The sequence below is a fragment of the Strix uralensis genome, chromosome 8, assembly GCF_047716275.1.
Source record: "Strix uralensis isolate ZFMK-TIS-50842 chromosome 8, bStrUra1, whole genome shotgun sequence".
NCBI classification, from domain to species: Eukaryota; Metazoa; Chordata; class Aves; order Strigiformes; family Strigidae; genus Strix; species Strix uralensis.
The window spans coordinates 7,610,291-7,635,520 of record NC_133979.1 but is presented as its reverse complement, the minus strand read 5'-3'; the positions used below and the strand labels follow the sequence as shown (position 1 = coordinate 7,635,520).

Genomic DNA, 25,230 nt, shown 5'->3' with positions numbered 1-25,230 from the left:
AGAAAGGTACAACTGAGAAAAATGAACCAAAAGTCTGGGAAAAAAAAGATTTGTTTAGTAGATGCTACAAGCTCCTCCTTTTCCTACCACGGGATGAAGCAGTTAGCTCTCCATGGGCCGTTATTTAAGTAACTATACTTCAGACCAAACAGCAACATACATTAGAGCTTTCCAGTAGCACCACTGATACACAAGTCTGACTGCCATACTGCTCACCACTACAACTTTGGAAGAACAACTCCAAACAGAATGTACTAATGTCAAGTCTACCAAAATTAGATAAGTAAGAATTTTGAAGGTTTTGCTAGAATTTTAATTTCTGCATTGTTTCCTCCAAGATTAAGAGGGAAAGTCACCTTTGCGGTAAATACAGTACATGAACTCTTAAATTACTTCTCAGTACATTGTATTGCACAGCTACACGGCAAGTCATTTTATGACTGGAAGAAAAACTGATGAGGCTGCTTAATTTACTGTAGCCTACACTGAAGTGGGAAGTACGTATCTAGTCCCAATTAGAAAAATCTGACAAAAAAAAATCAGTTAGAATAACTGTTTTCCTGAACCAGAAATCTTAACTTTTAGCTTATTTAAGGCTTGCTAATGGTTAGAGTAACCTCATATATGATATAAATGATCATACCTGTTTGTTCAGGATACCTTTCCCATCAGTGTCAGCTAAGTCCCAAATCTAAAACATAAAAATAATAGACAGTTTTCCACAGCACTGAGAGGAAGCTGGCAAGTTCTCACTCCATTTAACAATGCGTTCTTGGATGAACGTTCAGGTCTTAACTTTCATGATAGCACTCACTTGTGATGACAAATTTAAATATTGTTTTAATTTCCACCACAAGTTACATACATAGCAGAATAAGCAAGGATACTGAAGTTGGGAACTACTGGATGGCAAAACACATTAGGAAAATCATGTATCCTGCAGTATCACTAAGTATTTTAATTTACACAGGATACTAACTGAAGCAAGAGACGGGATAATTAAATAACTGTCATTAAATACCTTTCCAAGTACCAAATCTGTCAATCCAGACTTTTTCAAGAAAACAGCTGCATCAGAAGCTAACACTCTTCCAGCATTAGCAGAATCAACCTGGTGGGGAAGAAAAAAAAAAACCCTCACATGACAAACTAGCTTTTGAATTGATGCAATCTTTTTACACAGGCTTTCAAAAAGCTAGCACAGAAGAATACTCAACATAGTCACTTTGAGAACAATCTTCAGACATTTTTAAAAAGCTCCCTTTCATTAAGACTCATGTTACATTAGAATTAATCCATTTTGAACTAGCTGCTCCAGATTTAATGTTAATAGGCAGGCTTTGGAAGTTGATATCTTATCTACCACTGTAAAATTTAAGGTATATTATGCATATATATCTAAGCATCTTTCACATTCTAATATGTTTTAGAATGTTCCAGAAAAATACATTATTATCCCCATCTGTCTGTACACAACTAAGACACAGGGAGATAAGAACTTCGCCTAGATGACCCAGTTTGGGGCAGAAGCAAGGAAGGTAACTCAGGTCTCCCAAGTCACAAGCTGGCACTACAACAGAAGCTTACTCTCAGAGGTCATCAATGAAAATTTAGATCAATCCCACTTAAAAACTGAGGAAAAAAACAGTAAAACATATGCAAACAATCAAGTGTCCACTGCTGTAAGTTTCTAACCATTGATTATGCCTGGGTTTCAAGGTCTCCAGTACTAAGTTTCAAGTACATACAAAGGCCCAAGAATTTCTCAAGTTATTCAGTAAATAGGGAAGCTCATTCACATTAGGCCATCATCTGAACCTATCTGATTAGCCCTTTGTAATCACAGGATTTTCTTCTTGATGCCTGCAAAACATTTGCTTTGTAAGGACAGAGAAGTCCCAGAGTTCGATTACATTTAATTGTCCACCTTTGAATTCATTACTGTTATGGTCTGAAAAAGAAAGCTCTGCTTGAAGATACCTTTGCCACCCTAGAAGAGGGAAATGCTTACTCCCTAAAGCGAAACTTATTTACACAATGAAGAAGTTGTTGATAGTTTTGGCAGAATATCAACCAGTATGCCTGTCTCCCTGGATCAATAGGGAGATCATTAAAACAGTTCATTATTCAAGTTCCTAAGTAAGAACAGTACCTCAGCTATATCTTCAAGTGGAAGAAGCAAGCAGTAAAACTTACATCACCTACATGAGGACAAAGGAAATAGAGGAAAAGCTGCAAGTCTTTGAGAGCCTAAAGCAAAAGGATGCCTAAAAAGGGCACAATATGGACAAGAGCACTGAGGATATCTTCAGTCATTTCAAACTGTCAGGCTTCCTACATCAGACAGGTAGCTAGCTGTACAGGCCCTACAAGATCTAGAGATCAAATAATACATTACATTTTATAGATAAAAACTATATATTATCATCTTCAAAAACAGAGTCTTCCCACCTATCCTCCCAGCTGAGAAGCCCTGAAACACTGAAGAATTTGCAACATGATAAACATTTCAAAGGACAGGAAAGAGGCAACAGAGGTCACTTACTTTCCACGATTCCTGAAGAGAAAAAGACCAAGAACAAAACCCGAAATCGTACAAATCAATGAGCTTGCATAGAAAACTGAAGTACAGGCACAGAAAGAATAACCTGATGCTAGCATTAGATTTCCCAGTACCTCCTTTTGAAGATCAATGCTTTTTGAGCACCTGCTGAACACTGAGTCATCATGGCTGTCTTTGAAATAGCCTGAGAATGACTAGTGAAAACTAGTGCTTCAGATGCACAGAAAGATTGGGAATATACAGTAAAACACTTGACAATGATGATGATGCATTGCATCATTTACAGAGTCATGGCTTTGTGTTTAAACAAAGAGTATATTCAGTATTTTGTGTGGAATGCAAGATCAACCTTCCAATTTCACAGGTGCAGCATACACAAGGTGCTCAAAGTAAACAGCTCCCAAAGATGGGCTTAGAACTAGCTAGTGAAAGAGTGCGGAGAATTTATCATTTGGAAAGCATGCTGCAGCAGATGGAAGGTTGGCTGTAGACACTTCTAAAAATGAACAAAAAAAACCCTCAGAAAGCAATTCAAAAGGCATCATTTAATATGAAAGTGAAAACATCTTTTGTTTTCAACATAACTAATATGATTTTAATTAGGAGAGGTCGTTTCCTATAATTGAGGAGTCCCTGGTCAGGGCAATAAAATTATAAACAATACAGCCTTGGAGTTAGCCTGCTCCTCAGATTTTTTTAGATATCTGATTCAGACTGTATGGGAGAGCTGCTCATATTATAGGCAAAAAGTTGCCAAGACATCAAATCCCCTTTTCAGTTCCTAGAGTCGACCTTGCACATAAACACAGTAATCTTGGCATCCATCCAGAAAACCTCTAGCCTAGGACTTTTCTACCCTTTTAGAAAAGTCAAAGCAACACAGTATCAGCTGTGTTTACTTTTTATTTCCCCACCTCCAGCCCAAAGGAAGGTGACTAAGGGATTTAAACAGGATTCTTCTGTAACCCGATATGGATACAGTTTCTTTTTGTGCAACTAATTACTTAAATGTTAGCAACTTACTTGGTTTTTTTTTTAAGGGCTGATTTCAATTTCTTTACACATTACTGAGTCTTGCATGCTGGGATGGGGGCACTTACTAAGCATTAAAATACTGCAGAAAATTGGCTTATGTTTGACTATGGCACTGAGATGATCAACAGTGTTTGTCAGTTACATGTCAACTTGGTAGAGCTTTTTCTCTGATGTGCAAAAAGCAGTTTTCATAGCTGTACCTGCCAACAACTCCCTTGTTGCAAACTGTCTTTTGTAGGGCCAGAAATGATGAAAAGTCACAAAGGCACATCTGGTGTCATTAGGTCATAAAGTAACAGTGAGAAGTACTTCAACTCAGTATTCATCAAGAATTAATCAGCAGCTCAGGCATACTGCTTACCTGCTACACTGCATCACATGATTAAGTAATTTCCTACTAGTTTACGACACATATTTAAATTTATCCTTTAACCTTACCCTGTTTTGAAAGTCAGTCTAGAAAAGGTTAAACAACAAAACTTTTATTTGAAAGAAAAGCTTCCCTACTGAAAGGTTAATATTTCAATCCCATTCTAAGTACAGAGCTGAGGATTTATACCCATTTCACAACACACATTATGCCAGATGAATTACTTTAAGTTTGTGATAGAACTGGAAGTGTACTAAGCATCAGAGCTATTTCAGGTGACGAATTTATTCTCAAGTTGCATGGAACGCTCTGAAGTGCTTCTGGTATGAAAGAATAAAAACATGCTCTACCAGCACCATAAGACAAAGTGGGAAATGTCTTTCTAACATTTCTATTCTGAAAGTTGACATCTCCTTATCTAAGGGAGGGAAGGAAAAAGTTATCTAGTGCAACTGGAAGTCTTTAGATGCAGTACATTACAAAGTCACTCTCTAGGATAAATACTTGCAGAAAAGAGTTTGGCTGAGCAAGTCAGAAAATTAGTCCTCTGGAAAACAACTTCACTAACAGTAACATCACCTTTAAGGAATCCCTGTTCCTGTAAATTACCAAGACTGCTGGACAACAAGTAGTGCTCCAATTTCACTAGGCTATATATTCCAACAAAGGCAGGATGCTAAGTGACTTAGGAACCATTTGTGCTTAAACTCAGTTTCTTTATCTGACTTTTACTTCGCACTTCAGTGGTTAAGCAATTGCAGTCAGCAGGAAGAGACAGACAGGCCTGCGGCAAAGATGATACATGACAGTGACAGTCAGTAGTATTGAGCTAGGAAACCTAACATGAAAAAAAAAGTTCCTTGCCTTTTCTTGGGACCATATAATGATCACCATAATATGGGATTCTCCTAAGGCTTTTAATCCAATGCCTAGAGATAGACACACAATGGATTTGTCCATCAGACTGAAGGAAAACTTTGTGAGGGTGAAAAATAAAAGGTATATTATGAGTTTTATTTTTATATATAACATAAAAATAAAATATAACACAAAGTCAAGTATCTGTTGAGTGAAGGTGCAAGAAGCCACGTGCATTCTTTTGGCATTCAGTGGCCTTCCATCCAAATTTCACTCCTTACAGCATCCTGTGAGAACCTCTGGGGATACTCTGAGATACAAGTCTTACATATCACTAACTGCACTACAAACACAAGAAATTCAGCTTCACTTGTAAAAATGAACAAAGAATATATCAATACAGTATTTCACAAGAATTTACTCCATTCTAAGAGCTAACAGTCTGTTATAACTCTAAGTGATGTATTTCACACACACCTGGCAGTTCCCTAGCAAATTATATAAGTAACCTTACAACCAATATTACATTTATACTGATATAGCTCAGACCCAAGTGTGTTACTATAAAAATATATTTTGAAGCAGAACAATTCTCCTTGAGCTTTTATTGTTTACACAGTCAACCATGCTGAAATCCATAGCAAAATAATATTATTTCTTTAAAATACAAAACAAAGTTTTGTTTTCTCAACAAGAACATACATACCTGTCGATAGAATTTCTCATACACCGGATTTGCACTCGACAGCTGTAAAAGAGAGAAAGAAAATTAACCCTAAAGATCCATATTTCAATTCCCCTCTCCCTGAATAATTAAAGACATAAAACACTTTTTAATGGTCTTCAAAAAAGCATTAAGCATTTATATAATTCTGTTTATTCTGTAAAATTATGAGGACTATGACAGCTCTTTATGCTGTAACTTTTAGAAGACTAACTTCTTGTTTTGAAGTCAGTGATACTAACCACTATCAGATTACTGTCAGACAAGTCACCAGGTTAGGCAGTATGAAACAAGAATTCTTAAGCAAGATCAACTATAGGCAAAAGAAGAAACCTGAAACGGTATCAGGCTAGGAAGTGCTCTCTAATGAGTACAAAGCAATATAGTTGTATTTTGTTATCCATTGCATTATTGTTTAGAAGTTAGTGTCACATACAACTAGTCTGTAAAATTTTCAGATATCCAAATTAACTCCTGGATTCGCAAATAAATCCACAACAGTAGTACCAGGTTAAGGGAGCGGAATATTTTAACTTAGGTTTTTGTAACTTGAATCCTTGCCAGAGAACTTCTGCCTTAGTTCCACTGCCATCTACCAGACATTCAGTGCTCACCTAAACTTAGGTGGATGAGGATAAAACAGCTTCTTTGGAAAAGGCCCTTTCTTTATGAATTTATTTTTAATCCTTTCTTAGAAACTCCAAAAAAGCCTAAGGCCTGAAACCATGCAAAACTAATAATAAACACTAAAAATAGAACTAAAAATAAACACTAAATACCTCTGCCCAAGAGATTACCAAGACATGTATTGTTAGGGTTACTTCTCTTCCATGATGTAACCCAGGCACAAAATCAGATACTATTTTCATGAAGTGCACATTGCCTAAACCAAAGATTGTGTGCAAGACTGGATGCATTTATGCAGAGGATAACCCTAGAATTACCGCAATGTGTCACCCTCACAAACCCAGCCAGAACAACTGCACATAATACAAGTCAATTACACAATCCATACTAAAAAACCCCAAACCATAACTTCGAGTATCATCCAAAAATAGAATTCTCCCCCTTAAGAGGAACATGATCTTAAAACCCAGGATTTACAGACCTTTGTACAAACCCAATCCAACCAGGTAGTTTGTTCAGCTTTAAAACTTAGAAGTTTGCATTGAAATATGGAAACCAACAGTATTCTAGATGTTGTCAATCATGTAGTTGTAGAAAACTCTTTACTACAGTGTGTATAAATGGTGACAGCTTAAATAAAACCACATACATTTTCCTATAGCAACAGCTAATACAGTTGCTCTTCTGGCTAAACACTTAAGATGTTCACAAGTGCTGATTATCAAAGAATATTAAAGAAGGGAAGTTTGGTAGAAATCATGGATTTAGTGTGATCCTGTTCAACTACAGAAAGGGCACAGTATCACCAGAACATCCTGAAATATAAATTGTAGAGAACAGCTAGAAATAAGAGAAGAACTTTCATTCAGACCTTGACATCTGCTTATTCAGCAAGTATGCTGCCCCAGAGCCCAGAGACACTCAGTTTCTTCTAAGAGCCACATGGCATTTCTGATTCTCTAGTTGGCTTCTTGTTTGTCTGGGAGTTTTTTTGGGAGGGAGGAGAAGGGCTGGTGAGTTTTCATTTGGTTGTTGGGAAGTGGGTGAGAAATCTCTTGCATATCAAAGACATTAAAAGTTACATACGCTGGGAAACCATCACTGGTATTCACTGCAGTACCTCCATTTATATAGCTTAACCTTGCTCTGACTTTGCTCTGGTACTCAAAGACTTATTATTTCAGCCATCAACTAAGCAGGTATTTACACATCCCTTAAAATAGCCTGATGAAATATATTCAGGTTTTGCCAGACCTCTGACTACCATAACACCAATATAACAAACAGCACTTTCAATCACTTTACAGCATGCTCCAAAGCATACTATATTTTCTTAACTAAAGCTCAAATGCTGTACTTCCTAACTCAGCTACACTTGAATAGCAATCTAGAGGGATAGTTCTCCTAAACAATCAAGTATTTTACTTACTAAGTATTACTTCATTATAATGTAAAAGTATTGGCACAGAATCAAATTAAAGCTATGAGCAGAAAACTACAACAGAGTTGGCCAGCGCAGGTGCTAGAAGTATGAATTCTCATGCAATCATCTCTTGCCCAATATCACCCTTTGTTCAGCCAAATGTTTCATTATTACAGCCAAACCGATCATTGTCACTCCTGGACAGGAAACATCGTGTTGAAGTCCTGCAATGAAAACACTAAGTGCAAAACAATCTTTTCATTCAGTACTTAGAGTACAAGCCAGTATTTCTTTTTTATTTCATTTGCGTTTCCAATATTCATTTAACATTAGTATCACTGCACTAACTGGAATCTCCTGTGACACCAAATAGAATAATAGTAGTAAAAAGGTTTCCCAGGCTATTTTACCAGTAACAAACTTGTTTTTCTTTCAAAGTATACCCCACAATAAAGCAACAGATACAAATACAGTCTAGGATATTCTCTGGGATAAGAAGAAAAATACTGCTCAACATCTTTCAAAGTGCTTCTGTAGAATTTACCTGGCAAAATTCTTTTTATGGGATTTGTAACAACCAATTGCAGGGAGTAAATTCAACTTGGTTTTCAATGCAAAAAGGAGGGAGGGAGAAAAAGTCAGATTCCACAGTGTACAAAAATAGAAATACATTATTATGATTCCATTTAAAAGTTTATCACTTCATATGAGCAACATCTGTTCTAGTAATGACAACCTTTGTTACAAACCTATGAACCTTAGAATACTAACCTAGGAAACAAAACACACCTTCAGGGACACCCGTCTTTTTCACCTTCTGTTGTCAATCAAGACTTTATATCCCCATGTTTTCATCCCTCTGGCACACCCGCATTTACATGTAGTAAGATACTACTACCAGTCTGTCCACTCCATCCATCCACAACCTTTCTTTGCACCAAAAGGTTTAAAAACAAACAAACAACAAAGGCTGTCCACTGAGGAAAAACAAAAATAACTCCCCTCCAACCCAAATGAGATAGAAGGGGAGAAACAAGCTATTTTATCTTGATTAAAATCCCAAATACTATATTCTATCATGATGCAAAGCTGTAGGATTCATTTTAAGAGTTTCCAGACCAAACAACACAATCTGGTCGTAAGTGTTCTTCATAGTCAACCAGCCAAAAAGCAGGTAAGTTGAAGGCAACCTGGTTTTCTTACAATGCCCTTTCCAAACAATAATCAACTTGTCTCTTTTCTCCTATCGCTTTACTGTCTTATCTGAAGTGTTTCATGGTAAAGATTTCTACCACTTCCCATTGTATAACCAAGCACATCTCCTACATCGATAACAAAAGATAAGAAAATATTTACTACAAATTTACACACAAATATTACCAAGTACTTCAAAATTCAGCACTTTCATTCCCACTGAACAGCTGAAGCATGCACAAAAACTCTGTCTCCTCGCTGCGTAGATGTCTGTCACTACATAATTCAGAATGGTTCGGTTTAATTTTCAATTCACTACAAGAAATGTCCACTATCTTCTAATCAGTACTGAACAAAGCCCATATAACATGAAAGAGTAGCTCTGCTGCCTTTTTAGATGCAGCTACTCTCCAACATAGTTGATACAATATCAATTAATCAAAAAAATTAAGTTCTTTAGGAGCAGTCAGCCTCCCCTATACACTAGTATAAACACACACACACGCAACTCAGACTTCCTCATCTTTCATGAAGGACAGAAAGAGGAACAACAGAACTCTCGCTCCAGTAAAAAGAACAAACTAAGATTTTATCATTTTGTTGATCCCTTAAAAAAAAAAAAAATCATAAGTTTGCTGGAGACTTCAAAAGCTTTGGCTCTACATTATGTATAACATATACATACGAGCATGTCATTCATACTGTAAGTATTTATATCCTACATATTCCATTAACAATACGTTAATCCCAGCAATGCATGCGTTAGACACGTATCTACCTACCTCAGTCTCAGTTCTAATATTTGATGCTTCCCTTCGACAAGACAGCACAGCGTTCTGGATTCCATGACACAATACTGAAGTTTAAACTGAGAGTTGCAGCTAATTAGGATACAAATTGTTATTACGTGACTTTATCTTGTTTACCAAAGCAGCTTTTAACTACCACATTTTTCACAAAAAGCATTCCATGACATCAGGAACACAAAAAGTTACTTTCCTGTTCTCCCTGAATATTTCTTTACAGTCCTTCCCCAAACTGTGGCCTTCCCCCTCAATCACACATAGGCAGTTTTTCGGAATAAACCACAAGTCCAATTTTCAAGAGCAATAAGAATTTTTTGAACGTCCATATTACACCAGCTTTCAACAGACACCTTCCCCACTATCAACATGCATTTTCTGCATCTTCAGTTGTCTATTCTTCCTCCCTAAACGAAACAGGCTAGATAAGCAACCATCCTTGGAAGGTCAGACATACAACTCTTTATATTAGCTATAGTTTTCCAACAACAGATGACAATTTGTGAGATAGTAACACTTCCTTCTCATTGACATTGCCAGCTTGTTTCCAAACTAAAGGCAACCACAATAAAACATTCACTTGGTAGACGCTTCCTTAGAAGTTCCACATTAACTTCACAGTTATGCTCAGACCATAACAGTTATTGAGCAAATGCAAGTGGCAACAAGATCTTGCAGAATGGGTTCAAAAATGGGGAGATAAAAGAAGCTTCATATTATTTCTAAATTGAGGGGAGGAGGGGGCGATAATCACCTCCAGTTTGCAACACTCTTTCAAGCATACTTGGTGTACTAAATTTCACTACAGCTACACAGTCCTGAAATATTTTTACTTATCAGCCAACAGAACACAATTAGCACCAAAAATTTTCAAATTACTTAAATAGAGCTTTGATATTCAAATAAAGCATGTTCAGCCCTCTCAGACGCTGCAGCTGCAAAGTAATCTGAAAATACCCTAGACTCATTTGGAAATACCCAACTTCCTAGCCATGTTAAATCACAGTCAAACCAAACATGGGAAGGAGAAAAGAAAAATTGACACAACTGTGAGCTTGACTGCAGGTCAATATGCCCCTTATTCTCTGCATGTGGTCTACAGGAGAAAGTATCTGTGTACTTTTCATTGCTGGTGTAACTGATCTGACTGCAGCCAGTAACTGTACCCCCCACCCCCTATACCGTAATTTTCACTTCCTCATGCTCATCTAAACAGATTTAGAACTTAATTTGTTATGACTTTTCATGGCCCTGAAACTCCAGAAGTTAGAACCTACATTGAAGAAATTATCTTTAGGCTTGCTTGACTTTCTAAGATGATTTATATGCAATGCAAGAAGAAAAAGCAAACAAAAAAAAAATCTCCACACAAGTGGTCAACAACAACAGAAATAGCTTCCCCTATTTAATCACTGATGTAAGCTGCAGTCACAATGGTTTTAAGGATACTGGCAATTTTTCTGCTTCTGTCAACATTATCACATTTGTATTTAGTCCCCCTTTCACGTGATCAAAAAAAGTAAATATATTCTACAATGAAAGGATTACACAGCCTGTAAGCATAATGTCTTGCTGTAGAACACACCAGAGCAGACACTCCTCCCCTCTCCCCAGATAAAGAGCCAGAATAGCCCTGCCTTTTTTCTTCTTCAGTTAGGAGATAATTTAAACTTTTTTCTTTTGCTTGAAAACTGTTGAAAGAGACACAGAAAAGGCTAACCTAACATTTTTTTAATATTAAAGCAAGCTTTCACAGAAGGTACTATACTTTATAACTGTGTATCTTTAGACCTTTACAGACACATTTATTTTCTCCACATATTTGAAGTTCATCACTGAACTATTCCTTCTTTCCTCCAAATAGTTGGTGATTTTCTCAGCCAGCTTTACTTTCTGTAAATGTGACAACCAATTATCAGATTGAAACATCCCAAGCCAGGAGCGGGCATGCAGGCTTATGTCAGGTAGGAAGGCAAATTTCTCATGTCACTGCTAAATGAAACAAAAATGTACCAATAAGTGCGATTTATTAGCTATCAAATCTCTAGGGAATAAGACATACTCCTAACAGTATAGAATAATTTATATGAAGAGATTCTACTACCACCAGGAAAAAAAACCACAAGCAACAAAGATTTAGGCAAAGTGAGATCACCTGAGCACAAAATGGTGCCAAGAATCTCCCAGTTTTACGACCACCACTTGCAAAGCTCCTCAGTATCAGGCACCTGTACAGGCAGTACACAAAAATGGTGTCCCCACACCATGGGACCCAGCAAAAGAGTGAGGTAAAATGACTTCCAAGCGGTATCTTCCGAGTTAAGTTTCTGTTAAAACAAGGAATTAAGCTCTCCCTTCCAGGCTAGTCTCCTCGCACTGTCCCTCATCAGGCTGACGCCGTTACCTCCGGAGAATTGCTCCCTCCCGCCTCTCCCCTCGCCGGCCGCCGCAGGGCTCCGGGAAGCGGGCAGGGAGGCTGGCCCGGCGCCTGCCCGCCCAGACACCGGCGCGGAGTTACCTAACCCAGAGCTATCGCGTTTCAAACCCTCAGCCAACGCTCCCCTTGCCTCCGAGTTCACCACCTGCCTTCAAAATTTACGGGGCGGGTTTTGTTGTTGTTTGTTGTTGTTTAAACCAGGCGCCCTGTGTCTTTCTAGCAGACAAAAGACCAACCGCGACTACAGCCGCCGCAGCCCAGACCTCCGCGGGCTGCTGGGCGCTGCCCGCCCAGAGGGCCGCTCCCCGGCCGGGGGGAGGCCTGCGGCCGTGCCCCCGCCGCGCTCCGCCAGCCCGCCTTCCCCCCTCAGCCCCGAGCAGCGGCACCTGCAGCCGGGCGGGATCTCGTTTCGCGGCTCGGGGCTGCCCGCCCGGCCGCCCCTTCCCTCCCTCTCTCCCTCCCTCCGACACACCCCGGCCCCCGCCGCCCCTCAGCCGCCACCTGACAGCGCCGGCGGCCGTTAGCGCGGCGGGGCAGGGCTGCAGGGCGGCGGCGGGCACACAAAGCCGCCCCGCCAAGGGGCCCTCCGGGAAGCACCGAGCCACTCCCCAGCGGCGTCGAGGCGGCCCCGCCACCCGCCCACGGAGCAGGTCAGCCCCAGGCCCCGCTCCTGTCCCGAACCACCCCCCGCTCCGTGCTCCCGGGAGGCGCCAGGCCTCGGAGCCCGCCGGCCGAGGGAGGCGAGCGGCGGGCAGGGGCGGGGAGCGCCCTGGCGGTGCGGAGGCCGGCGGGAGATACCTGTGTCAGGGAGAGGTGGGCGGCCATGCTGCTTCCATCATGCACCGGCCGGGCTGCAGGAAGGACGCGCCGCGGCCCCGGCACTCACGGCCCAACTTCAGCAACTTCCCCAGCCCGGCCCCCGCCAAAACCCGGCACCGGGGCGGCCGGAGCCGGAGCCGCACACGGCAGCGGGGAGCCGCAAGCAAAACCGGGCGCCGGAACCCGCTCGCCGGAGCCCGCTCGAGGCAGCTGCAACAAAAACCCGGAGCTGGAGTTCTTGGCCTGATCTGGTGGCAACACCCCCGCTCCCAGCTCCTAGCCCTCCCCTTACCTTCTGCGGTGGCCCTGCGGCTGCTGGATGTGCTTCAAGCATTTTGAACGGTTAGTTCTCCAGTTCAGTCATGACACAGGTGGGGGAGGTCTCAAAACAGGAGGTGCATCAGGTCTGGGCTTGGTTACAACAGAATTGGGCAGAGGGCCCAGGAGGAAGCAGAGTGTGAGCCCAGCAGGATGTGCTGACCCAACACATCCTCTCCTGGCTCAACAGCAGTGAAGGGCAGCCCTGGGCTTGGCCTCTTGCCTCTCTCCCCCAGGCCTCTCTGCTCACAGGAAATTATATGCCCGCCCAGGCAACTGCTGGTTGTATACGTCCTTCTCCCTGGCACACTGTGCTCAGTGGAACAGTCCAGGGAACACTAGGTCTTCCAGGGGGGGAAAGCAGAAGAAAGGGGACAAGCAACCTTCAATGACAGGAGAAACCATGAGATGACACAGGCAGCAAGAGGAGCAAGCTGGAATGGGAAGCCAACTGCACCACATTCTCCTAACCAATGAGAAACAACTGTGTGCAGACTGGCTGAAAGCGATATTTGTGCCACCAGATATTTTCCTGCTCTTTCTCCCACTTAGGGCTCCAGCTTCACCCAGGCAAATCTCCCTCTGCCACCAGAGAGCCAGGAAACAGGAGAGCACAGACTGCTCCTCCTGTACCTGCTCACTCCCACACACTGGCCATTTCAACTACTATTCTGAGCTCTTTGCACTACCACAGCGCGCATCAGTCACCGAGGGTGGCAGGAAAACATTCCTATTTTTTTACTTTACCCTAAGACAGATTAGGCACAAATTTAAACTTGAAATACACATTTGGACCAAAAAGAGAAAACTACCTGGAGTCATACTTGATTACTGGAAAAGTGTCACAATGTGCTTTGTTCTCTTTCTCTGTTCTTAATTCTCTACCACTCTACATTTTTTTGTCCTCTTCAGCTCAGTTTCATGCTTGTGCTAATGCTCATGCCCCACCTCTGCATCCTGTCATTCCTCAGCTGGTAGTCATTCTGAGCTGCTATTTCTCATCATCTGTCATGAAACACGTGGGATCCCTCCTTCCTACCTATTCTCTAATAAAGGTTTTATAGAGGGTCTGCTTTACTGACCTGTTTCTCAGTCATTGTTTCAGCAAGAAAAAGAAGATATGGAGGAGAAGAATATAAGAAGCAAACAGAATAGATATAAAAATATTCACACCATACACATGCTCAGTGTCACACCCCTCTCTACTCCACCTCACACTAATTTCCTCCAAAGTAAAATCCCTAGAAAATAGCCCAGGATGTTATATTTCTAGGCTTATTTTTTTTAATTTGATTAAAATTGGAATGCTATCCCACAATAATTAATACCTGGAAATGAAACCAAAAGTTTGTAAAACTACAGCTGTGTCTCCTGGGGACAGCAGTATTTGAGCCCATTAGTATTTGGGAGGGGGCCTCTCAGTAGAGATTTGGAGGGGCTGGGTTTCCATTAGCTGTCATGATCTTGCATGGATGCCCTTTGCTCTGTCAATTGTTTTCTCCTTCTCTCAGTCTCCTCTCTCCAGGCGAGGAGAACAGCTAAGGCTTGGCAGCACACTGGTGGCCTCTCAGGAGAGAGGTTACGCCCAGGCTGATGTCTTCTCATTGCAAATAGAAGGAGAATGCAAAACAGGATAATGAGACCTGGCTCTGGAATTAGAGGCTTGATGTTGAGAGCTGTTGTGAGTGGGATTTTGTGGGCAGGCTCTCTGACTCAGCAGATGTGTCCTTGCTGCTGTTCCCTTTCTCTCTGCTGGGTGTTGAATCAAGTGTTTCCCACCTAGTCCAGCACTAGGCCCACAGCTGCAGCGAGGCTACTGAAATAAGGGTGTTGAGTCAAGGAACACCAGGGACTCATACGGGTACTCACCTCTCTCAGCAGAGCCCTTCATGCAGGGAAGCCTCACCCAAGAGGACTATTAAGTGTCCCATGTCCCCTCTGAGCAGAATGTGCTGTCCAGGAGGTATGGCTGCTCTGCCCAAATCACACAGAATCACAGAATCATTCAGGTTGGAAAAGATCAAGTCCAACCATCAGCCCTACTCTAAAAAGTTCTCCCCTAAACCATATCCCCCAGCATCTCATCTAAATGACCCTTAAAGACATCCAGGGATGGTGACTCCACCACCTCCCTGGGCAGCCTATTCCACTGTCGAACCACTCTTTCTGTGAAAAATTTTCTCCTAATGCCCAGTTTGAACCTCCCCTGTTGCCATTTAAAGCCATTCCCTCTTGTTCTGCCCCTGAGGGCCTGACCTTCCTGAAGCCTCTGGATTAGAAAATCAACACAACAAAACCCACCATTTTGCTCCCTCAAACAGTGAAGTGCAGTCTGCTGATCCAGAGAGCCTTTTCATACTGCTGTTGAGCTCTCCAAAGCAGCACCAGACTACGAGCTGCGCTTGCTACTCAGAAATTAGCAGGCAGTGCCAGGTACGCAGTTACGCACCTTCACCCCCTGGCCATGCATTGAGCATGCCCGGCTCCTCTGAGAGGTGGATGGGCTTTAAAAACACATGGCCATCATGCGTGACCACTCTGTCCACAGCCAGAGTACAAGAATCGCTCAAAGTAACCACTGTGGCCTCCGCAAATTAAAATAATGAGTTCCACTCAATCAACGCTGGATTGGTGTGGTCACGTAGATCTTTGCTGTTGTTGAGCATTCTGTGCCTCCCATAGATGAACATTGCCCTGGATGCGTCCAATCACCTGAGTTAAAACAACTAACTAGTTCACAGCCTCAGACATATCTATAATAATTACAAGAGCGCTCATCAGCCTGCTGACAGTGAATTGTTGTACTGCAGATTTGTATGAATCTAGAATGACAGCTCCCAGAAGGAAATAGCTATCAGCTTCTAAGCTGAATCAAGATGTTGTCTCCTGACATAGGGTCATAAAACTGGACTTCATACTTACTTTCTGTCAAGAGAAAAATTAGGGCTACTAATATCTACCCAAAACAGTTACCAGGTTTGCAAAACAGTGCCCTCCAACTACTTCCTTGGCTTAGCCATGAGCAGCTCAGTAGGGCTTGGCTGGGGTGGAAGAGCTCCTGAACTGGAACTGGGCGACTTACTAAATGTACCTCTCCCCTTATTTGCTCCCCAGTGGAAACCCTGTTTATCTGTCTCTCCCTTTGCTGACCCCGTGAATCTTGGCCTTTTGCAATATCTCCTGTAATGAGAACTGTGTAGAAGTTGAAGGGGTAGTGAGATTGTGTGTTGGGTTTTTGGGAAAGCTTATTAAGAACATAAGAAAGTCAAAAGGTCAATGAACTAGGTAAAAACTTAAATTAACAGTTTTCATTTTATATCTTCTCACATTCAGCGTGAATCTGTGTGTTTATCTGTAATCTGCTGTGTAATAACAGCTATCCGTTGATCTATTTGTCATAAGACCCTCTAGTACAGGACACTTTTGATACCAAACGGACATGGAGAACTGCATTAGCATGCTATTATTTGTAAGTATAATAGGATTTTCCATGATTCTAAGTACTGACATTTTGGCAAATGGCTACCAGATCTGAGTGTTCTTTATTGTTTCTTTAAAAGTACAATGCACAAAGTTAAGTCTATACTGGACAAACAAGTGACTACTAGTAAATCAAAACCAGCCAAATGGTTTGTGAAGAATGGGGTTTGTACCAGTGCAGCTACAATAGCGACAGCATAACCATTTTGGTGCAAACCCCCATTGTAAGGTAAAGCATAAGTGTGTAAAGTGATTTGTTCTAGTACAGTTGACTTGAATTTGAAACCTGTGCTGCCGCAAGACAGCACAGAAAGGCCTTACACGTCAGAATCGGATACTAATGACCTCTGTGTTTTATAAATCTCTTATGATCCCAAATATCTTGGTTAGTAAAGCTAATAACATTTTAATCATATCCACTGGTCTTCCTGGAAATTACATACTAAGTGTCCATCCCTTCCTTTATTATAGCTTTGTTTATGGATCAGCACACAGGAAGCCCATTATTTTTTTTCCAAAACGACACATAGGCATTTAGTATGACTTGTTCTGCTCGTTCTAGGAAAAGTATTGTTACAACTCATGAACACTCAGGAGGCTGACTAGAGGAATGACTCACTCCTGCCTCCAGCATACCTGAACATGAAATGACGTACCCAGCTTTTTGGAATTTCAGTGCAAAGCAGATTAGTAGCTCCAGTATCACATATACAGAATTAAGGATCTAAATGTCAAAAGGATTAAACCATTTTGAGTTTTACAGAACAAAAGCTACCATATGTATGAACACACAAAATCCTGGCAAAAAAAGAATTATTATTCTATAATTGAAGAATAAAATGCAAGGGAACTGGCTCACAGGTAAACAGAGACTGTCTTATGTTGCCCAGGTTTCAGAAAGCCAAGCAACAGGCATGCTCCTGATAGAAAAAGCATCTTCCCACACTTCAATTATTGAGAGATCCCTCCTGAGGAATGACAAGATCATTATAGAAAACTTTGATGACCTTTTGGACTGAAGGTACCTTTTATTACAAATTTCAAAGTACTTTCCAGGACTAGTGACACAAGTTGTTTTAGGAAGTCACAACTGTGGGTGTGACTTTACGAGAAACACACCCCAGGATATGCTTTATATGCTCTTTACGTTGTTTGCAGCTGCAAGTTTTCTAGTCATAGGGTTATTTATAGGCTGGTATGTTTTAAGGCCACAAGGGACCTTTACAATAATCTAGCCTGACCCTCTTCATCAGATCTTCCATAGAAAGCCATTAATTTTTTTGCATAAACCCTGTAATGTGTGAGCCCTACAGTGTATATTCTAGGAGGATGTCTGGTTACTGGAGTATGTACACTGATCATTATAGAAACTGCCCAGGAATAATCTGCTAATTCCTCTTGTGCTGTGCTCTTGGCTTCTCATGGTGGTTTGCAGACTTTTAACATTACAGCTGCCTTGAAAGCGTTTTAAAGTGGGTTGTAGGATGGTCAAATTTATACAAAACTGTAGCAGTATTAAAGAAGCACAAACTAGGATATTAAGTTATCTTTGCATATTTCTTCATCTGAACAGTGTTTTCTGTTCAGATGTTCAGAAGTACCTGAATATATCTGAATTTAATTTCTTTATCTGGCAGTCATGTCACACAGAAACAGAGTACAGTATAGAATAACTGTACCTCTTTGGTTTTGTAAAATGATGTCATTTATATTGCAAATATTCAGAATCACGAACAGTAAAACTATTTTTGAACTGTGATAATTAGGAAAAACAATCTTGAATTTTTATTAAGAGATTAGAATGTTACAGTTGATAATAACCTGAGTAAGGCTTGAATGAACCTCTTCAAAACAATTATGTTTGATGGAAGAGTTGGCAAATTTAAAATGCAGCACTACAGACCCATCTATACCATTTTCAAACATACACAATTTATCTTTTCATTAAGACTTTTCATTAATCCTATTTTCTCCAACTAATTATATGAGCCAATTTCATAGGGCTATACCTCATGCCCCAAAAGAATTAGAGAAAATGTAGATATATTACCAAGAGGTCAATTTGACCTCTATATAAACTAGATGGATGACACACAGCAGAGTGACATTTTTCACATAGGATTTAATTTTTAATTGAATATCATATTTGAAACCTAGAAAAATCTTCAAGAGGCACTAATTTGACATGATGTCCAGCTAATACAGCAGTCGGAGGTTTAGCCTTTCCTTGTACAGCTTAAGATATGCTCTGACAGAAATAGAACAAGCAATACCACTGCTGAAACAGCAACAGTCTTCATTATAAATTAAACACATCAATATTGTAATGTGTATTCTTCTGTTCCCTTTTTCCTTAGGCATGTTGTCTGTACTATATATCCAGGTAAAGCATGGCTCGCCTTTCTGAAACAATTACAAGTATATTATGTTTTAAGTAAATAGAAAATATATTTTTTTTTAAATCTACACACTGAATTCCCAACATTCCCCTAACCTAGAACTAATTCACTCTGCACTTCACAAAGATTATTCATTCATTTCAGAATTATAAGATACATGAAGTAATTAAGTAAAAGAGCATGTTATCGACCATTTGATTTTTTTTCTTCTCATGGTTTGTCTTTAAGACAAACCCATTACTATTTATGGCATGATGCCATTTTTATGGCATTGCTGTAAATCTTGATACTAGCAAGTGTTTCTTCTTGAAACTCTTTTCCTGTCCTCCTAATTCTTTTTATCTTCTTATATATTTTTACCTTCTTCTCAATTTTCTTTCATTTTCATCTAGTCTTAATTACAATCATAACAATGTCAAAATGGTTTGGAAATTATGAAAATAAAGTAACACTGATGCACCAGTGTTGGTCATAAGACAAAAAACCTAACTTTCCCAAATCACAGTAACCTACTACCTGCAACCCAGTATTCAAGCTGAGCAACAATTCAGGCACTAATACTTAAATTCAGGCAAAACATTTAAAACACACATTTAAACTCATCCTTATTCAGGACAACACAATAGTCATGTTTAATTTTACACTAGTACTTAAAAACTTTCCTAAATTTAAATCACATTCTGCTTGGTTTCAGCAATAACCTCTCCCATATATGTGAACTACAGTGAGAAGGCCACTAGTGACAGAGCAGAGATCTCAGCTGGGCTATGGTACTGTGACTGCCAAAGGTACAGTGAAGAGATGAGTCAAAAGCCTTAACAATAGTGGAAAAATAATCGTATTTGAAAACGTGTTCATGATTTTGCCCTCAGAGTAGACAAGGACAAAGATGATTCGACTATGTTAGTTAACCGTGATTAAGCCACATTTAAAACTGTGCTAACTGAAGTATGTGTTTTGATGCCTTTGTTGCTATGGAAAAGATCACAAACTATTGTGAAATACAGTGAGAAGCAAGAGCAAAGCATTACTTGCCTGTATCTGTATCAGTCTGTGTGCTGTGAGGGAGACTGCAGGTTGCACTTCGTGAAGGCTATCAGATACCATACTGCGGTGCTCTTTCTGCAGACAGAAGGAATTTGGTGTGAGTTTGTAGCAATCTCCACAGATGGTCTTTCAGCTGCACCCCCCTTCTCAGAACCACAATCCTGCCGTATGTCCATAAATGAGAAACCACCACATGGGATTATTTTTGATTTACAGCTCTGGAGCAGGGAGAGGAATCTGTTCTGTTACTCAGCTAACTATTGCACAACACCAGCAAGCAAAATGTTCCTTTAAGTGCAAAACATATAGTCCCACTGGTGTCAACATGTAAGACTGAGGGACATTGGGTAAAACCTCTCTTTGTTTTCCAGACTTCTGAATTATTGACGTATAATTAAATATCTCCACTCTTCTAAATCAGTTTGGTACTATCAGTAACAGTAATGTAACCTGACTGATAAGATAGCACCTAAAATATTTTCCTTTATGAAAAATGTTTTAAACACATACAATAAATATCACTGCCTATCTTTAATCCTTAAAGATTACCAAATTATTTGCTTAGTGACTGATTTGTTTTCTGCTTTAATTTTTTTTTTTTTTTCAGATTAAGTTGCAGAAGTAATGCAGCAGTGATTCAGCCTTGATGGAACCATTGAAGGTGTGCATGTGACTGATCAGGTGCAAAAGAGCATTAACTAAATTTGAACTCCATCAGCTGACAAGGACTTGTTTACCTCTGTGGCACCTTATGTTTCTTTCCTATTACCTGTAATAAAAGATATTTCATCAGCTTCACCTGTTGTGTTCAACAGATGTAGCTACAAAAGTCTGGTGACCTTTCATAAAAAAGGTTTCTTTAACTGAGTTTTAGTAGCAATTAAAGCAGACATGGAAAATAATTCCAGTGTAATAACCACTGTGACTGTGAAAACTACATCACAGGTTTCAGTAGTTTCACACAGCTTTTCAATCAAACTTGCTCAGTTTACAAATAAAATTACATTTAAATATATTCTAGCCTTAAAAATCCACCCCAGAATCTGAAAGATTAACTCCTGCTGTTATTGATAATATTAATTTAAATGAGATGCACAAAAGCTGAGAAGCAATTGAAGAATGTATCGGTATATTTATACATAAGTATCAATATTAGATTACCAAAATTACTGATAATGATGCACAAGTATCAAACCAGCCAGATTTTTCAGATTTCTGTATCAGTTTAATTTGTGTAAACATGACAAATTCGCCCTTCTTTAGAAGGACAAACCCTCCAAGGTGCTCACAAGACAAATAGGTATGATGTATAAAAATGGCACAAAGAACACTGAGGTCCAAAAGAGGAAAGTATCAAGGTGTTAGGTATGAGACAGAGGAAGAAGCCTTATAAATTAGATCAGATAGCTAGATGAGTTTTGCAGAAACAGAGGATGCATTCTTCCTAAAAGAATCTCCATGATTCAAAGGACATTCAAATTACATCCAAAACTGAAAGTGTTGATTGCCAGTCTCTTCCTGTTTACCGAGAAGACATAATTTGTTCCTGTTCAAATCAAGTTTACCCTAGTGATTTTCCTTACAGAAATATTTGTAAAAAATTAATTTTTGTCCCCTTTCCTTGTGATTGCATTAGATGATGGTAAATTACATATATACAGATCAGCATGAAAAAAAATGCTTCAAAATCATCAGTAGAGATATTTCGTTAACTGTAAAATGAATATATAGATGAGTTACTTAATTTAACTCTAATTCTCCTAAGTAGGGAATAAATCCAAGGCTAAAAATTACCTGTGGGTCTCCTACATGGGACTACAGAAAAAATCCATTAGCTAGATGGCACAACTGTCAGGCCAAAAATATAAACCATACAGGTACCTTGTAGAGATGAACGTCAAGAAAACCTATATTGTTTTATCTATAAATACAGGTATCTGCTGTTTATTCTTGCTTTTCAGTATCCTTATTTTTGTAGTTGAGATTTTCAGGTATGCAAGATGTCTGTTAACTCTAAACAACAAAAGTTTGTGACAGGCCTGGATGATATCACAAAATTTATTGTATACAAATAAAAGTCAACATAGTATCTAATTGCAATAATTTCAAATCAATTCTAGTTTATGGAGTTCCTACAATTACAACTTAAAAATCTACAGTTATCCTCAATATAGGATTGAGACTGGCGTTTACAGAATAATTTAAAAGATTAAGTGAGTTACCAATATTGTCACACAGACACAGGTTTTGAAAAAACTTGGTGTGATAGATCTCTGTCTTTTGCAAAAATAAAGCACAGGAAACAAAGCTGATATGCATGGCATCTCAGAAAAAGTAGTTACTAATTAAAAGAATGAGACAGAAGTTGGTGGTGGAGACTTTTGGGTTTTGTAACTGTATTTATCATGTGCATTGGAGAGCAAATTGGAGCAGGTCCTACAGCCAGGCTTTTTTTGCTGCCAGTGAGGCTTGAAAGAGGAAAAGTATCCAAAAATTGCTTCAGGACACGGATGAGGAAACTTCTGATCAAAGTCTCTGATAAAAGCACAGCAGCTTGGACAGCTTTCTTGGGTTTCCAAATCACTTAATAGATATATTTCCAGTCAGGTAACTGTGAGTTACTGTATTTTTAATCTAATTCCTACTTCAAGAAATGTGGTAGAGGCAGGACAGGGGGCTTGGCCTATATAACAACTGGCACAGACGAAAGCCAGCTAGATGGCATTAGTCTAAAAGAGTTCTCTTGCCCAAAACATAGCACCTATGTCCTTGGCAGATTCTAAAACCAGCAAAGAATCTCTCCCCCCTTTACCATTATCATACAGCTGAATTTTTTTACATATCTGCAGCTCTGTCCCCTGCCCTTGTAGCTTTGTAGTAATTTAAAAAATTGTTCATATGAGAAAAGCATTTATTCTACTAACAAGACTCAAAAAGGCAAAATTTTAGGTAATATTTTTTCTTTCAGGTACCTCAATTTTGTAACATGACTGAAATAATGTTCATCAATTCCCGTAGCTATTTTGGGATTACTAATTTAAAAAGTAATACAACTTAATACTTGAGTAAGCAATGTAATATAGAGATCTATTTTTGATCAGAACAGCAGATTATATTACAAAAAAATAAAAGTCCTAAAATTTTAGATGTGCAAATAGTGCACATACAATTGTTTGATTAAATGAACTATGTGTGCTACTTCTAGCAGGAGGAAATATTTCCAAGCACCTCACTCAGCCTAATGTCATTATTAGACTCTTCACACGCATTGAATAAGATCTGTGCAAACAATATAATAAATCTACATTTGGTCAATGCTCTGTTCACAACTTATTATAAACTGTATTACTTAAGTCTGATCCTCATCACCAGAGGACTCAAACTTTGCTGATAATGCAAACAATCTGGGGTTTTGGCTAATGTGAAAACCTAAAAAAAGGAAATATAAAAATGTAGAAAGAGAATCTATGACAAAATTACATTTATCCCTCAAGTCTCCTGGCTGGTTCTATATTTACCATTACTTCCATCACTGCATTATGTGAGCCAAATTTCCTTCTCTCATACACAACTGCACAGCTACTACCCAAATTCATAGTTTCAGTGTATTCCATGAAGAGAAGATGGTCTTATGTCAGTATCTACTGCTTGTAAAGAAATCTTCTATCTCCAGCCAGCACGTTATTCAACAGCCTCGACAGAGCTGCACAGTGCTGATGAGAGGGAAGTAATGTGTTCCACTGAAAACCAGACAAGGAAATGCCTAAAACTGCAAGCTGACTGAAAGGGTAAAAGGAATTGAATCAGCGTTCTGGGGAAAGGAAGGAATAGGGAGGGGTGGAACAAGCAGTATATTCTTAAAAAAAAAAAAAAAAGTATGTTCAAAGAAGATAACATATGAAAAAGATAAGTGCTACTAGTATGCCATAAATAATATAAAATTCACCTAATGCACCATTAAAGTTTATGGATCAAATCCTCTTTCCTGGCCAAGATGTACTTGCATAACAAAGGCTCTCAGAGTTGGTTATAGCTTTCTGATTCACTACCCAAGTTTATCTCTAGCCCTGTGATGGGACTGCAGATGATTCATTAACGGAAGGAGCCAAATTGCAGTTTCTCTACCCTACAATCCCTTTAAGACACTGTTTAAATGGGCTGTAAAACTAGTTACTATATTAGCTTTTAGTCCATTAAGAACTTTTCAGTGTAAAAGAGGAATTTCCTAGGTGGGGACTTTGGGTGGTTTTCTCTTATTTTGCACTGCCTGAGCACTGTACTTAGGCCAGTGAATAATGGCCTAAGGCTTTCCACTTATAACCCTTCCTCAGATTTCTCCAGCTGTATGAATGCTTCGATTTCTCCAAAATAAACAGAGTTTATTTAGATGTATGATTGCACATCCATGTTTACAGATCACTAAACTACGAATCCAATTCAAATTTCTTCTGTTCAGGGGAACTGTATCCCTGGATGCAATGTGCCCTCTGAGCATGCATAATTTGAAACAGATGGCTCAACAGATGAGCTGCCAAACACACAAGGCCAATTCAAATGCCATCCAAAAGTAAAAGTTAAGTGGGATAAAAGTTTTCCTTGTCGCACTTTAGATAAACAGGGCCTATCTGCTTGGAAGATGCTCTTTTCTCATTTTCTGCCTTTCTACTTACTCTTTTCAAATATGGCATGCTCTAGAAAACAAATTCCATTTTACCAGCTACCAAGATTTTATCATATATTTTCCATTTTTTTGTTTGTTTTTTTAATAAAGCTCCAGCCTCTAGAGTTAAGAGCTTGCATGTGTTATTTGAGCTTTAATTTAAAAAAGCCAACAAGAAAGCAGCAAAATATAGGACCTTTCTGGCCTTCAAGGTTGCCAAGAAAAGCTTGAAAATGTGAACCCTGAAGGTTCAGAGACCAAAATTCCTTTTTATCTTATGCTTTGGTTGGCAGGGCTTAAGCACAAATAAATAATTTAAAATGCCTGGAATATGAAGTCTACTGATTTCCCATTTAAACAATCTGATATAGGAACAGCTACCAGAAAGTTCTCCCCAGCCTGTAATACTTCCTAGCCTTTCCCCAGGACCCCCTGCCAAACACTTGGTCCATGGCTTGCCTAAGTGGAGGCAT

The 25,230-nt window shown here is 39.5% G+C and overlaps 1 protein-coding gene across 5 annotated transcripts in view; it reads right to left on the bottom strand.

The window, feature by feature from the left end:
* Positions 1 to 25,230, bottom strand: part of EPS15 (epidermal growth factor receptor pathway substrate 15) — a 72,638-nt gene that overhangs the window by 37,939 nt on the left and 9,469 nt on the right. For 4 of the 5 annotated variants that reach the window (XM_074876062.1, XM_074876064.1, XM_074876066.1 and 1 more), the window contains exons 2-5: positions 20,086 to 20,172; positions 5,533 to 5,574; positions 1,022 to 1,111; positions 644 to 691 (exon numbers count right to left, since the gene is read on the bottom strand). In XM_074876062.1, the coding sequence (XP_074732163.1) occupies positions 644 to 691; positions 1,022 to 1,111; positions 5,533 to 5,574; positions 20,086 to 20,157 (252 nt within the window). In that variant the 5' untranslated portion in view covers positions 20,158 to 20,172. Of the gene's footprint in view, positions 1 to 643; positions 692 to 1,021; positions 1,112 to 5,532; positions 5,575 to 12,832; positions 12,986 to 20,085; positions 20,173 to 25,230 lie in introns of those variants that run through there. The other variant, XM_074876063.1, reaches the window with a different exon arrangement.